The 16,749-nt window shown below is 35.1% G+C and overlaps 1 protein-coding gene across 3 annotated transcripts in view; it reads right to left on the bottom strand.

The window, feature by feature from the left end:
• KIF6 (kinesin family member 6) overlaps nt 1–16,749 on the bottom strand; it is a 121,419-nt gene that overhangs the window by 12,450 nt on the left and 92,220 nt on the right. For all 3 annotated transcript variants that reach the window (XR_014944664.1, XM_032443231.2, XM_032443233.2), the window contains 3 exons: nt 11,995–12,045; nt 1,580–1,664; nt 574–709 (listed from right to left, as the gene is read on the bottom strand). Coding sequence is in view for 2 of the 3 variants with exons in the window: in XM_032443231.2 (XP_032299122.2) it covers nt 574–709; nt 1,580–1,664; nt 11,995–12,045 (272 nt within the window). In the remaining variant the exon portion in view is untranslated. The remainder of the gene's footprint in view (nt 1–573; nt 710–1,579; nt 1,665–11,994; nt 12,046–16,749) is intronic.

Genomic DNA, 16,749 nt, shown 5'->3' with positions numbered 1-16,749 from the left:
CTTAAACAGGCAAGGATGGTAGTGGTTGGACTCAGTTGGAGATCAGGGGGGACACATGCTCTATGGTGAGAGTCAGTGACCCTCAGGGAGCTTAAGAAAGCAGAAAGACTACAAGAGACTTTGAAACATTGCTAAAAAACAAATTACATTTGTTGGGTTTTGTCCACATCACAGCTTTGAATGCTATTTTATAATATACACGTCATAAAAGCGATGAAATCATAGTTCAGCAAGCAGTAAGATTTTTTTTCCAATTGCTTCTATTCACTTTATGTTCCATCAGAGACTTTGGAATTTTTGGGATTGTTCTTGGCTTTCCTTAACTTTGTGTGGGAGTAAGTCAAAACAGAAAATAAAGCAGAAAGCGAGGGTTTTGCTTTATTTGTATTAGCTTCATAAAGCATAATTCACATTTGCTTTGTCTGATTTACACTGGAATGAACGGTGGTGAGTCAGGACCCAAACCTCATCCTTCATACTCCTTTCTATGCTGTCAATTAATCACGTCTTAATGAAATTATCAAAGACTTTAAATTTACATAAAAATGGAAGAAATTCACAGTACTTGCATACCTGTAGATTTGCTCCCTCTTCAGTCCACCAGACTTCAAATTCTTTCTGCAGCTTCATCTTGGCTTTTTCCATGAGAAGCTGCAGGTGTTCAATCTCTACCTTCAGCCCTTTCAAGCGATTGAACATTGTATCATAACTAATAAGAGAAGAAGAAAGAGTAGTAAATACTTTACAACACATTTCCAAATAAAGTTTAATTCTACCTAGAAATGGTACAAATTTTAAATCAAAAGAATATTTAATAATCAGAGATGGAGTGGTGAGGATGGACAGAGTGGTGGTGAGAAGAGATCTTTCATTTGACGGCATCTTTACTAGAGAGTAGAGTCAAGAAGCCTAGCCTGGAAAACTAAATTTTTACTAAAATAATAGTGAAATTCAAGTGTAGCCAATATTGATTTAAATACAGGTTTTATTATGTTGAAATATGCATTAATTACCCTTCCAAATGAAAGCTGATATGTGGACAGAAATTATTGTTGTTTAAAACAGTCATAGGCTACAGATAATAATACAAATGCCTAGCAAATTACATAGATGTGATATCCTTGCATTTATTTTCTTCAATATTCCTGGCTAAAGCTACAATACAACAAATAGAAAGATTGGTTAACCAACGCATATTCTACATATTATTTACAACTAGTCACTCCTACATAGCCTATAAGTTTTCCCTAGGTCAAGGAAGGCATGACATTCATGAATCAACAAAGAAGGTCCAAGGAACATTTGGATTCAAAGAACAAATTTCTAATGGTAATCCTCAAGGGGAATATTAAGTTTTTATTTATTCTTGACCATTGGCCCTAGCATCAATTTTCCCCATTTGCTTACTGTGGCATCTTACAGACAAACCAACAGCTTATATACAAATTTTTAACCTATCAGCAAACCACAGAGCTGACATTTTTTAAAATGTCAGAGAAAACCCTGAGGTTAACCATGTGTAGAACTGTAATACAATATCATTTATCCTCTGGAGCATGATTTGAGGCAGAAGTTTTACCTTTTTTTCTCTTCTTCAATTTGACTTCGAAGTTTCTCTTCTACTGGATCAAGAGCATCCAGCACTTCAGAAGGATTGGAAACAGCTGTAGGAGGAATGACCAGATATAAGAGATGACCATCTTATTTCTAAAGAAGCAACTTTTAATTAGAACACAAGATGTTTTTAAGAGCTGAATTAAAAAAAATAAATAAAAATATGGAGGTCTACAGTGGTTTTTCTCTTCTGGAATTTTTTTTTTTTTCCAAATTCTATATTTAGGCCTTAACTAATATTAGAGAGATTCAATAACTACCGAGATTTGAATTATTTTTTTAGAATTTCCTGGAGTATTTGTGTTTATATGGACTATTTGTTTAATATGAATTAAAATGATTTATTTATTTATTTATTTATTTATTTATTGCCAGTTCATTTCATAAACCACCACCACACGCTTTCAATGAAAATTCTGGCTACAAAGACAAGATCCAATAGTAGCTGTGTTGGTTCCTGGAAACAAAGTAACTGAAAGAAGATTAAAATATTAACATAGAAATTAACTGTGATCAGCATTAGGTTCTGACAGTTTATATGTGTACGAAAAAGGTTGTGAAAATATGTTTGAGAAATATGTTTGAGAGAAGAACCATGAAAATTCTCCAAGAGCCCAAGTTAACCTAAGAAAGGAGCTCAGGATTTTCCTGTCCTATAACAGAGTTAGTTAGCATGAAATACATGGTATGCTTCTTCTGAGAAGCAGCAAAACAGCCTTTCCATCAAGGGTTGAATGAAATAAGTTCATTTCCACAGCGAAAAGAAATGTATATCTACCTATTAGTCTTACCACAGTTTCTGTTTCTAGAATGTATGAGAACAGTTTGAGATTCCCAACTGAACACATTTAACCTTTATAACTGAAGAAAACTGAAAAGAAACAAAAGATTTGCTGTATAGTACATGCAAGTTTATATACGAATCACTACTTCTGCCAAGAAAATAAATTCTACATCAACCTGTCATTAGGCCCAAGGAGTGCAGCCTTTCTCTGTGGAATGGAATCCGTCTGGAATAAGAGGGCAGCAGTGACTCTTTTCAGGCTGTCAGCACGCCAACTACAGTCATTAATCTTTTGTTGTAGCACCCTGTAGCCTAGTACAAATGAAACTGAAAAGTGTCTTATTTCTTTAGAGTGCTTAGATCAAGTACATTAATATAGACAGCCAAGATGGACAAAGCCCATGCACGCTTTTCATTTCATGTATCTAAAGGCTTCATTAGGTGTGCAGACTACAAAAGGACAGGGAGATGACATTTGTGGTGGGGAGAGTACCCTCTTGAAAATAAGCTACTTGGAGCGTTGAAATGAGTATGCAAGTCAAGACATGCAAACAACATGGCAGAGGAGATTCTAGAAAAGTGGCATTATATAATTATATAATACAACAAAAAAAGAAAACAGAAACAACTTAAAATGGTAATGCTGTTTCTGAAGGGAGAACTTTTCTACATGAAAACATTACCAAGTTCTGCTTGTCATTACAAAGAGATGCAGGATCATAATATTGTGGCTTTCCTTTCCTGATTCATTTGGATATCTAATACTCGGAAAAACATGTTTGTACTAGCTCTCAAATGGCAGCCTCAGGCAGAATTTGCTCACATACATAAAAACACAAAGAAAAATGTTTTGCTGCTGATTATACACTGTAGAAGGGATTGTTTTGTTATAAATTATCTGCAGAAGTAATAATAAAGATGTTAATAAACACACAGAGTATCTCTGTGATGCAAAGCCTCAGCACTCTCGATCCTGAAAACAGTTAGGAATTCCCTCTAGGAATATGCTGGTGATAAAAACAAGAAATATAGCTGTCAGGTGAGCTGCAGAAACTTTTGTATACATACAAAATGGAAAGAGAAGTGAACACTGCAAGCTGATGCAGACCCCACCAGAAGAAGAAAGCATTGTAGCCCCTGGGCTCCTGCAGCTGACACATTGTAGTCCTCTCTTCCACCTGCAATTTCAGCTACAGCTCAAGCTAAGAAGCTAAGGCAGAGGTTACTGGCCCAGACTGTGCTCTGTATCTGACATCTAACAGTATCATTCTTCAGCAGGCAGGCTCGGATATCTAAAATAACATGAGAGACAACTCTGTGAAAAGTTAGTATGGTACACAAAGCACAATGTTTGATTACAAATCCAAGATATCTAAGAATTTATTTTTACCTTGTATTTTACTTCCTCAAAAGAGTTTATTTTTCACTGTATGTATCTCCTTCCCCTACAGAAAAAATGTACTGAAATGTCAAACCAGTTAGTTCAGGTTTCAGATCGGGGTGAACCTTGTGTGAGACGACAATTCATTGCACATTTTGTAGATTATAAGAGGCATTTAAAATTACAATGCTTTTAATTTAAAGAGAGGGCCAATTTTGGAGCAAAGGAAGTAGTCAATTTCTCAGTACTTTCCACATGATCAGATCACACAGTACCAAAATGAAATTATAGCACCTGTTGACAACCTCACTGTTTCAAAGCACTGTGGAAAACAGGGATAAAAAACACTATTTCCAGCACGAGATACCAAGTGTAATTACAACAGTTTACTGAAAGCAGGCAACAACTCGAAACACTCTGACAGATTCTTGTCTACAGTCACAAGATTTTGCAAGAAAACTCTCTGTGACCCTAAACTTTATACTCTCAGGGGCACTCATATATTTCCCAACTTGAGTATATCCTGGAAGTCAAACTCCTAGGGATTTATTGTCCTTGTGCCTCAAATAACATTGTGCCCTGCCCTCCAGCTGTACTTTTGCAGTGAAAGATTTTCATTTTTTCACTGAATAGTTTTGTGTTTATCTCCTTAAATTTATAGTCACTTGAAGTAACAAAATTTAGAAGCGACTTCAGAATCCAGTTTGAATTTTTACTGCTTTATTTATCAGCTTTGCAGCTCTTGGCAAACTCAGTCTTTAGTGCTTTCAAACTGCATCATACTTTGTTGTTTTGGCTTTTTAAAAAAGAGCTACCCTTCAGCTGCTATTCAGGATCATCTTGCAAGGAATTTTCATGTTCTTTTTTTCATATATATATATATATATATATATATATATATATATATTCATATTATATATATATATATAAATGTGCATGTGTAGGGGGTTGAAGGCACTTGTATTCTGTTGAATCTCTAATCACTGAGTTTAGCAATTGTGCCCATCAATATGGTTCTTCTCTAGGTACTCTAGGTGTACTGCTTACTGTCCCACTGGCTGAATATTCACTCAAAGTAACTGACTTTCAACACGCACTTGGAAAGTGAAGATATTTTTTCCACGCTGTGTGAGCTATTTTGGCTAAATACAGATTCACATTTCTATTTCCTTAACTCTTTTCTTTGCAGCTAGTCATCTACATCTGTGCTCCTTAAAATACTCACAGCACATGAAACAAGGTGTTGCCTTCTCCTCAGCTGTACTCAAGCCATGAAAGTTTCTTATGAAACTATTGTGGCTAGAAGTTCTCTGTGGGTTTCCAAATATACAACTGAACTTTACAGTGACTAAAAAAACAGAAGCTTCAAAGTTTAGCGTGTTTCATACTTGACAGTTGATGTGGTAGAAGAGTAATACACTGCATCATATTCAGGAAGCTCCTACTAACTCAGATTACGTTTATAATTACTAAAGTCATTTTGCCTATAGATTACATTAGATTATTTGTTGTATCACTTACCTTGTTCATAGTATTAGACACATATGTACCTGATATTTCCCTGCCTCTTAAGAAGTGGTGTGATTTATCATCCATCAGTTTAGAGACTTCATTAACATTCACTTCTGCAACATTCAAGAGCTTTCATGGAAAAAAAAACAATGTCTCTTTGCTATGTTTTGCTACACTGTTCTTGAAAGAAAAGCATGGAAAATGCCTCTGAATGTGACTGCTTATCATGGAGCTGAGACATTAGGAATATACTACCACTAATGTGATGATGCTCAACTTGAGTGGTCTGGGGGACTGGAATGTATTTTCAGGACCGGTCTATGCCGGCCACCTTCATACCCCACTCTAAGTGCCACACTTTTTCCATCAGCTGCAGAAGCCAAACAAAGAGGCTCTTGGTGTTAGGCTATCAACTCAAGAAGGTACAAGAAGAAGTAAGGAGACATTTACTGATCTCTCATCATTCAAACAGAACCTCACTATGTTCTGTGAAGAAAACGATATGAAGTTCAATTACTATGTCCTAGTAATTGCCTGCTATGAGAAGAGATATCCCAACAACCTGAAATGATCACAATTCATCCACTAGACTCTTAACTGGAAAAGTATATTCAACATCTGCACATTAATGGGAAATTAACAGTAACTGCTTGATCCAAATCATTATTTTTGTTTGATCTTACCATGTGAAAAGTTTTGGGCAAAGTAGAGAATTAATTACTTCTGATCATTACAGCAAAATAAAAAATAGAAGTTTTGCACCAGATTTGCAGGTTGTTCTGAAACATCAAATTCCACATAAAACCTGCTATTACTCATTAACTCATCTTGTGCTTTACCTGATGCAAACTGCTAGTCTAGATTTTAGGTTAATCTTGAAAAAAAATCAAGGGAAATACAGGTGTGAGAAGAGCTTCATTTATTGTCTGCAGTTCATTAGATTGAAGAACTTTTGATTGTTATATGGACAAAGAGCTCTCACAGTTCAAGTTTTATCACTAGAGAACTAGCCTGCTGACCAGCATACCCACATCTACGGACATATTTGTGCAGATTTGTAGAATGAGAAGGAAGAAGTTTGTGTCTAAAACTGAAAGTTACTCCTAGATGTTCTACCATCTTTTTTAGATGCAAATGGGACAAGCTACTGAATTATACTGGAGCCAAAGCAGAATGGCTTAAGAGTAGTAGACTGTGTGTATAAAATTTTCTTTTCCTTTACCTTACTGCTTCAAATTATATGTTAGAATTAGTAGATCACTCTGTCTGGGAGGTACTTAGGGAGGCTACCTCCTCAAAGTTAGGTGAAAACTAAATCAGATTGGTTGCCATCATGTCTTGAAAAACTCTGAGCAGGGAAATCCTGCAAATCTCTCTGAGGACTTCTCTTAATTCATTACTATCATCACATCATATTATTCCTAATACTTTAATTTTAGTAGACCAAAATAGAGAACTAAGACCTATCAACAGATTCTATTTTCATACTACTCACTTGAGGATGTTTCTAAATAAAGGGACTGCTCTGAAAGTAATTTCTCCTACTTTATCGTGTTGGCCTGCAGCATCAGAGGTGGATGTTGGTGGTATGGCAGCTGAGGCTGAAACTTCTTGCCAGTATTTCATTACATTTTATTGCTATGTGACAGATGACAGTAGAGGGGCAGTCTGACACAGTTGCTTCTGACATGGAAGTTTGAAACAAAGTTGTGGAATTGAACTTCTCCATGAGGAAAAAGTGGCACCCACTGACATTCATCACTGCTTGCTGAACTTTTATGGAGACCAAATAGTGGATGTGAGCACAGTGAGGTGGAAGATGGTATGTTTCAGCAGTGTTGACAGTGGGACACCTCCACTGGTACAGATGTTTACAAGCACAGCATGCAGGCTCTTGTTCATCTCTGGTGAAAATGCAGAACTAATGGTGGTGACTGTGCTAAGAAAGTGTTTTGTAGCTGAGAATTTGCTCTGTCCAATTGATTTCTTGCTCTTTGTGTATGCTGTAGTTTTCATGGAATAGGAGGAATAACTTTCAGAACAACCTAGGTAATAATGCTATTCACATTGAACTTGTTAGGGTTGTCAAAGAAACATTGCAAGAAAGTTTACAAAGACTGCAAGCTGCCCTAACAACTGGGAATTGCTAAAGCCTGTGTCAATACAACTGAGAACTAAATTAGTGTACTACAAGTTCATATTCCTAGTAGAAATATAACTTGATCCAAATATGTGCTTCACTCTTTTTTGAGATCTGATATGCTGAAGATGAGTGGATCATAAGGGAAGCTTAATAGGAAAGCATAAATAATCTCAGACTTTTCTCTGGCAGTGCAGAATAACATTCTTGAAAGATTTCCTTTGAAGATGTAATGCTCTCATTCTTGAGGATACAATGAAGAGGAAACTCATAGATGTTTTTAGAGTTTAGCACTGTTTCTAGTAAAATCTGCCAGAAAGGGTGCCAGAAATACACACAAACAAAAAAAAAAAAAAGAAAACAAAAAACCAAAACAAAAAAACAAAACAAAACAAAAAAACTACAGAAAAACTACAGAATACCTTTAAAAAACCTGAAGAGAAATCCAGAGAAAGAGAGGTCTGTTTGAGCTTGAGGCCTGAAAAGACAGGTTTAAGAAGAGTCTTCATATTATAATACTCTCCTAGAGTTTTAAAATTCAGTCATGCACAGTACAGGGAAAAACCCAAAGCACACCTGAGAACGGTCCTCAGATACTGCTGCAAGGGAAGTTTTGCCCCTTGTCTCACTGCTGCTTTGAAATCCTGTTTCTTTTTCCTGACTGCAATAATCTTTAAAGAAGAATTCTGTGCATACAGAAATACAAAAGCTCTGCAAGAGTTCAGAGTTTTAGCCTTGGATGACACTAATTCTAAGCCTAAGAAACACATATAAAACTAAGAGACTAAATGTGTTACAGTGTGTAACTTCACAGTTACCTGAGGCCAAAGACTATGCTGTTTTATGCTGTTTTCCTCTGGAAAAAATCTGGAATAACTGCAATGATTTAACTGCACTGCAATGAGAAGAAGCTACAAAGATCTCATCTTCCTAAAATTTCCCATGTAATGACATATATATGTGTTCAAAATTCTTTGCTCATCAGTATCATAAATATTTGCTTGAAAAATTATTTGGTGAAACTTCCTAAAAGAATTTTACATCTTAAAATTATTACAAAAAGCAAATTCAAGAATGTATGTATCATTGTCAGAGTAAATCTTTTTAAAAAGGCATAAAGGCAATGATTTCTGACTTTTCAGCCTATTTTACTATATTTATATTCACATAAGCAATAGTTAAAACTCATCATTTTTAAGAAACATAATTTACAATTTTTTTCTGTCAGTATCAGAGTTCTTAAAACAAACCACAATGCGAAACATCAGTGACTGCTATCCTTCAGTGTAGAAAGTGAAGAACAAAACCCACCACTAAAAGAAATGGCCTTGGTACCACTAGAGGTCATAGTAGGAAAAAAATCCATGCCCTGCATGCACAGTAGCAGTAAACTTTTACAAAAGCACTGCTGTTGCTTGAGATTTCAAGCAGAAATGAATGAAAAACACAACACACTGACACATTATGCATAAAAAAAATTGTGTATTTCTAAGAGAAATATATCCCTTATTCTGAGGCCACTGCAAACTGACTGTGTTGTTTTTTTTTCTCTCCTAAAAATAGCATACTTTATGGACTGAAAATGCATGAATCAATCTGTATGGCTTTCTGAAGCACCTCTGGATTCCTAGTGGTACTGAGGACATGAGTGGCTTTTGTTTTGTTTTGTCTTTCTCTCTTATCACAAAGCAAAACCCTTAACAGTCCGGAGCTCAGACAAACTGATTATTTCTCCAAAAGCCTTTTCTTGCCCATACATGTTATCATTTTTGACTGCCAGGAATGATGGCTTTAAAGCAGACCATCTATTATTCTCCGTGGATTGTGTCAGACTCATGTGGGAAAACAAAGACTGACACTTTTCTTAGCTCCTGTCATTTTGTGATTAAAACCACTGATTTCTCCTCATTTAATGACATTAGTACAGATCAAGATTCTGCTGCTTCACATGAAGAAAGTTTAATGGCTTTTCAGTTACAAGATGTAAAGCAGTGAAAGAAATTGAGCTCATTTTATTTAAATATGGGTTTATTGAAATAAGAGATTAACTCTGACACAAGCCAGCAGTTTGGAAGCTCTCTGCGCTTTCCATTTGCAGAAATCACAGAAGATGAATTCATGACAGTTATTATTAGCCTCATTTATTATTAGCCTCATTAAATGTTTTCCGTTGTCTGAAGGATGCTGTGCTTTGATTGCAGAGAGATGTTTCATACAGTTCCTAAGCAACCCTTATATACTTAAGAGACAAACCACGGTGACACAACCTTTCTAGTGGCACGGACTGGGACTCATTTGAGAGAAGTGGGAGCAGCAGTTCCTAGTACTAAATGCTCTACTGATAATCACAAAATCACTGAATGTCAGGGATTGGAAGGTTAACAATGCAGAAAGAAGTGAAAAGATAGAGTGAAAGATCGCACAGCCCTTAGAAAGGGAAAGCTCAAAAGTAAATGATATTGTAGAGAGAAAAAGATGAAGGAAAATAGAAATTGAGAGGAATGGAAGAATGAGATAAAAATGAAGGCAGGAGGAATTAGGAAAAGTGAATGAGGAGATCAGTGAGAAGATGGAGATGAAAATAAAGAGCAGAAGAAAGAATAAAAAAGGAGTGAGAAAAAATATCATAATTTTCAACTCAGTCATAAAATTTCCTGCTATTTCAGACCGAATGTTTCTCTGAATGATCTTACAGAATAAAATGTTATTTGCATAATATGCTATTCTAATCATTAATGAAGATGCTGAGAGTGAATACTTGTAATTTGACATAAATTTTTTAGTGTTGCTGGTTTTGTAATAAAAAACATGGAGCACATCCTTGCCTCCAACAAAACCTCCTATCCATTTTTGTACTTTGTAAATTCTCTGCATATGGTGGTTTATAAGAGAGAGCTAAGAACAACGGGTTAAGTAGTGGAGTTATCCTTCAGTGAATCAGAAATTCATATCTTAAACATAACCATAGAGGAAGCAGATCTACACTCTTTAAAATCCAAGTAGAACAGCTTTTTACAGAGTTTTAACCGTAACATGATCTAAGTTATAAAAAAAAAAAGGCAGCTGTAAGATGTTTACTTGGCTCCTAATTGAAACAATGGTGTGTTTTGTTTCATTTTGGATTTTCAACAGACTCTCAATTATCCCTTTTACCAGGCAGCTCTTATTTAAAAATATCTTGATTGCCTTCTAGTCAACAAGAATGTCGCTGGGAGACTTGACACCTGTTACTCCTTGGAGGAAAATTCGTCCAAAAGGCAAACAATATTTCCCCATCTCATATAATAAATACTGTCACAATTTCCAGAATATTTTAAAATGACTAATTAAGGAGAAAAAGAAGTATGGAAAACACTTAATGCAGTTCAGAGTTTGTGACGGTAAGTAGAGAGCAATGCTGAAAAAAAAAAAAAAAAAAAAACAAGAACAAAAAAACAACACAAAAAGCACATGGGATGCCTGCAACTTTGTGGGACATACTAGGAGAATGTAAGAGAATATTTACAAGGTGAATAGCTGGAAAGATCACTAATCTGCCATTTCCTAAGGACATTAAAAAATTATGCTTACCTGGTCTATGAAAACCAGCTTAGATAGTTAATTACAGTAGCATTTGCAACACAAATGCCTACATATTGAGAAATTACTCTACGATACACATACGGCCTTGAGGACAGGATGACATCCAGAGAGACCTAGACAAGCCTCAACAGTGAGCCCAGGATCTAGGTGAAGTGGGCTTAACTTGTTATTAACCCCAGCAGAATTTGGTCACATTTTTCTACAGTTTACTGTTCTATAAGTGGAATTCTCATACAGTCACTACTAGGCTTTTTTCAGTACAAAATCCATGGAGGCCACCTAAAGCATCTGAAGCCAAATTTGGATAACTTTACATGTATGTGAACAACTTACATAGACATTTTTCGCTTCACAGCTGTGTCAACAGTAGTTGCAAGGAATAACTTTTCAACTTCTATAACTGGATGTGAAAGAAATTACCAGTATATGCTTTCAGTACCATTGGAATGAAGAAACTTTAAAAGGATGTTAGGTTGATTGTGGCAACATGCCTAACTAGAATCTCAGCTTCAGCAAAAATCAATATCTATCAGTCAATGATAGAAACAAAGAGTCATTAGAAAGCACAAAAATAACAATCAAATGCAAATGTCCTGTCTGTGGCAGGGAGGTTACAAATTGATGACCTTTGATGTTCCTTCCACCCCAAGCCATTCTAGCATTCGCTGATCTTAGACCACTCTGTTCCTGTGTTGGTCAAACTAAAAAGACTTTTTACAATTAAAGCAAAACAAAAACAAAAACCAGAAAATAATAGCAAATCCAATATGAAACAAATAAACTTTTGAATAATTTTCCTCACCATACATAAGATCAGATGCCTTTTGAGCCAAATCTCTAGCAAAATTCAAAAAGTCTGTGTCCTTTATGTTATGGAATATGGAAATATCATGGCATGAGCTGTTGAAAAAATATGACCTGCTCAGCAAACAGATTAAGCCCTGGGAGATAATATGTTAATTCTCGGTGTTCCTGTCTTACCTAGAGCAGCTCTTTGAATATGTCTCTGTGTTATCTTTCCTTTCAGATGGTCTGCAAAAGAAACAAAATGCAAATAGTTAGTTCTAAAATGTAAAAAAATAAAAATAACAAATTCACCGCTTATTTCCCACCATCAGAAATTTTACATGCAGTTGGCTTGCTTAAGGATCTTGTAATCCATAGGACAAGTAATTTTATGAGATCTCTTCGCTGTTGCAACTAAGCAGGTATTCAAAACTGGGGCCAAAATTTGGCCATGCATGTCCTAAAATTAAGCTTTGCACAATAAGAAAGACTGAATATGAAGCTATTTACTGACAATCACATTCACAGAATAATGAGCTCCTGCTGCTACATACAAAAGAAGTCCAAGTGAAGCTAGAAAACATACAGAACTCCAAGTATTTTTTCAAACAGACTTGTAGACGCTGAGATTGGAAATGAGATATTAGATCATCCATCCCACATCGTTGCCAGTGAAAAATTGGTTCTCTATAGTCTTTTTTTTCTTCATGTTTGTCCAACTCAGTTTTAAATATCCCATGTGCTAGAGCTTCTGCAAGTTCCACTACTCAACAGAATTCACTGTGCAGATGTCCCTAGCATTCAATTGAAACTTGACTTTATTTCATTATCTCATTATTCCCAGTTAGGATCTCATGCCCCATACAATTTATCTTTACCCTGTCATAATTAATCTCCTCCTTGATCTATTACAGTGGTCCAGTTCACCAGTTATTTCAAACCGTAATTAGATTACCACATGGGAAGCCATTATTCATTGATTTTAATGGAACTGATAAAGGAAAAACATAACCCCAAATGAGCAGTTTCAGCAGCATTTGTATTCTGAGCAAGGATGGACTACATCTTTCAAATTTTTGAGACTTGTTCATTGTCTCTAATAATTTGTACCTCTGGATACTAGGGATGGGGAAAAAAAAAAACAAAACAAAGAAAAAAAAGAAAAGAAAAGAAAAGAAAAGAAAAGAAAAGAAAAGAAAAGAAAAGAAAAGAAAAGAAAAGAAAAGAAAAGAAAAGAAAAGAAAAGAAAAGAGAAAAAAAAAAAAAGAAAAAAAATCCTTGCAGGATTCCTGTTTTTCTCCAGATTGATTACTATTTGTATCATATTAGTATGCATTCCGAAGTAAAATTATTTTCAGAACAAATTAAGTTATTAAAAGCTGTCCAGTGGAAAATGCAAAAAACCCCACACAGTTAAATTCACAGGTCATGAGAACTGGACTGATGTATAAATACTGAAGAATTATAACTAATTAACATCTTAGAGAAAAAGAGAATATTACTTTGTTATTCAGAAGCATTGTGAAATAGGTACTGTATCCAATACATAACAATGAAACAATTCAGTCATGTTGTTTTGGATGTCTTATGAAAAAATACAATGCACAAAATACAAAAACAAAACCATTAAAACCCTACCTACCTCTCTGTCTTTAAAGAAGATACTGTAGATTCCCACTTTGATACATATTAAGTTCTATTCTTTTCAGTTACTTCTACTCAAACCAAATAATTATTCTCCATTTAAAGCTATCACAAACAAAATACTAAAAATAAATTTTAAATCCCACAAAACAGGACCACATTTTCACAGATAAAGCCTATTTGAAAGATCCAAACTTATGGAGTTTGTGCTTTGAAAGATTTATAGAGCAACTCAGTTGAAAACAACACTCAGTGAAAAGACATTAAACATACCATTTTTCCCCCCCTCAAATTGCTTTTTTGTAATCCTGAATATTAATACCCACAGCAATGTTACTCTATATTGAACCATGAGACAGTTAACGAATGAATTTGGAGCAATCTTGTGATTCATTTCAGTGGACTGATCTTAGCTTAGGTTCTTCAAAAAGTCACGTATTCACCTATGACACAAGTATCTTTACGCAATGGCGTAAAACATCCCTTTCTCATGCATTGCAAGCTGAGAAATACATTGTCACCGATTAAAAAAAAAAAAAAAAAAAAGAAAAAGAAAAAAAAAGTTGCAAAATAGGAATTATTAAAAATGGAGTTATAAGTAGTTAAAATATGCAATTTATTAAAAACCAGCTGAAAATGACTCGTGAAGTTCTCTATCATGTCAATATGTGATTTTAATGCCATCAATACAAATATGTGAAAATAATAAGAGCTGTTTTAAAAATGATAACAGCCAAGAAGCTTCACCTTTAATTACCTATAATTTACCAGTACAGCTGGGACAGATAGCACAGAGGATGCAGGAAAATTTTATTGCAAGATATAGCCACCCAGTAGCATGTAATGCCACAGACACTTCTCCCTCCTCTTCTTCTAACCTTAATACATTTCCTCTCCATCCATGACAGGGACCATAACACTGGATATCACTGGATAACACAAGATATCTTGTCCTTAAATCTGATGGCTACAAAAACTAATGAGAAGTTGGAACCAGACAATCTATAATCAGAGGGGACCCAAAGAAAAGTTCTTCAGCTAGGAAAATAAAAATCCAATCTTACAATTCTTATAGCAAGATAGTTTTATTTTTGTTCCGTAGAAATAGAAAGGTGACATTTATCTGATTCAAATAATCCAAAGTTCTTTTTCAGGGCAGCATAAACTGAAGTCATTCCACAGAAAAGTTCCCAAGGAGAAGCAACTATTCTATTTTGAGAAAAGTAGCCCTAACAGAAATCCTATTCAGAAGATAAGAAGGTATCACAAGGCACCTGACTATAATTCCATACAGCTACTTATGCAGGTCCAATTTAATCTTTCAGTTGATTTTAATCTAATTTGAAATTTTATTGTTTATTTAGATTTCCTTTGGAAAAAATAAAATAAAAAGCCCTCTAGTTTTCACATGAAACTCTTATTTTTGACAAAAAGTTAACATTTTCTGTCTATGTTTTTGATTAGAGTAATCTTGCTCTGTTTTCACTACAAATATTTGTGGGGAAGAATGAATGTTCCTGACCTGCTCTACTTTCCTTTCTCAGAGAACACCATCATCCTAACACAAAGTTTGAAGTTCATAAGTGACACAATTAGGGTATGATTGAAATCCATTTGCCTGCACAGATCTTCCCATGTAAACAAATGGAAAATTTCAGTCTTCAGTACTGCCAGTTCTACAACCTTCATACATACAAATATTTACCCAAATAAATATGAAGACTAATACTCTCATTTAAAAATTTTCTTCTGATTCCAACAGTGCAAATTTGTGAATAACGTAGTGTTTGAATTTAAGACTTGGCAAACATCTCTCAACATATGGTTAATTACGTTTTCTGAAGTTTCACCAAACAAGAAGCTAAAAGGATGCCTGAAGTTAGTACAATATATATGTATCTTTTTCCAGTGGAGTAATTCTTCAGTTGGAGATAACAATCCCAATAAAATATTCAGTGCTTCAACTTCTAATGTTTTGGGGAAAAAAAAAAAAAAAGTAGCTTTTGTGAATTTAAGAATTTACTCAGCACGCAGCCAGCTGTCATTTAGGTTGTGATAAATCTGTTGGTTTTGGACTGTGTTTCTGGACAAATGTACCATCACGAGGTATGGAAAAGAGATGAACTGGTAATACAGAACTTCAGCTTCGTGACAGGAGACAAACGCAAAGAGGTAAGTGGAGAATACAAAGTGGTATAGAGAAGTCTAATTAGGAATGATATAAACCAGAGAGAAGTATCCAATTATAAGTAAGTATCAGAATCAATAACTTGAATAGAGTAGCTCTCCTGCAACTTTTTGTCTTTGCGTTACCCCAGACTATTTCCAGGATCTAGAATTGTCTTCCAGTTTCCTTCAGACAGAGAATGCTTTGACAATACTCTATACATTTCAAGCCAATACAGAATGAACATTCTGCAATTTAAAAAAAAATATTGGATTAAAAGCGTACGTTTTTCTGGCTTCACTTGAGTCCACAATACAGGTTTTAAAAGTTCTCATATGTTTAATCAGATGTTCCATATAATACTATTCTAAGGTTTCAAAGGCTGCCAATTTAAAGAACACTGGACAAACTGGGAGTACACATGCAACCCAAACTACCTCTCTTTGAGAATATTTGCAGTTAGTATTGTGGATTGACCCCTGTCTTTAAGCAGGGTATTTTTTTACTTTATATTTGACAGGCTTGAGCCTTAGTCAGTAATCTCTCAGCTATTGCTATTTCATAACATTTTGCTATACTTTTTACCACATTTTCCAGTCTATGTTTAGCTGAAATCATTCCATCTTCTAGATCCTGAAATCTTCACACCTTAGAGTGGAGACTGAATCTCTTTTCATCTCTGGATCTTTTTTGTTTTAACTTAAAATATCTAACAGAGTCTCCTCTTAAGTCTTCGAGGAACCTCCCATTCCTGGAACTCATCCTCCAGGGCATACTGAGTTTTTAATAATGCTATATGGTCTAAGCATTAGATCTATGTTTAGAGTCTTCAAAAATCACAAGTGTTTAATCCAACTGAGGTTATGTTTTCAAGGCATAGTGCAGAACTGAGCTGCAGCTGACATGCTAAGACAGCTTTCAGCCGTAACAAAACCATGCTGACAGAAGAATGTTTTGAGATTTTCTGCATGTTGCTCTAGTGTAATTAGACTGATAAAGAGAGCATTTCTCTTTCTTTGCCTAGTGATTATCCTGGTGTGATGGTATGCTCCCTCCGCTCCAACCTCCTCCTTTGGCCTGGCTGTTAATCCTAAAGTCTTGCTCTGGACTGATAAGATGATTCTGCTAAATACTGCAAC

This window comes from Coturnix japonica, chromosome 3, assembly GCF_054131305.1.
Source record: "Coturnix japonica strain WE chromosome 3, WE-NBRP24, whole genome shotgun sequence".
Taxonomy (NCBI): domain Eukaryota; kingdom Metazoa; phylum Chordata; class Aves; order Galliformes; family Phasianidae; genus Coturnix; species Coturnix japonica.
The sequence above is the reverse complement of the archived record's forward strand: the minus strand, read 5'-3'. Positions and strand labels throughout refer to the sequence as shown.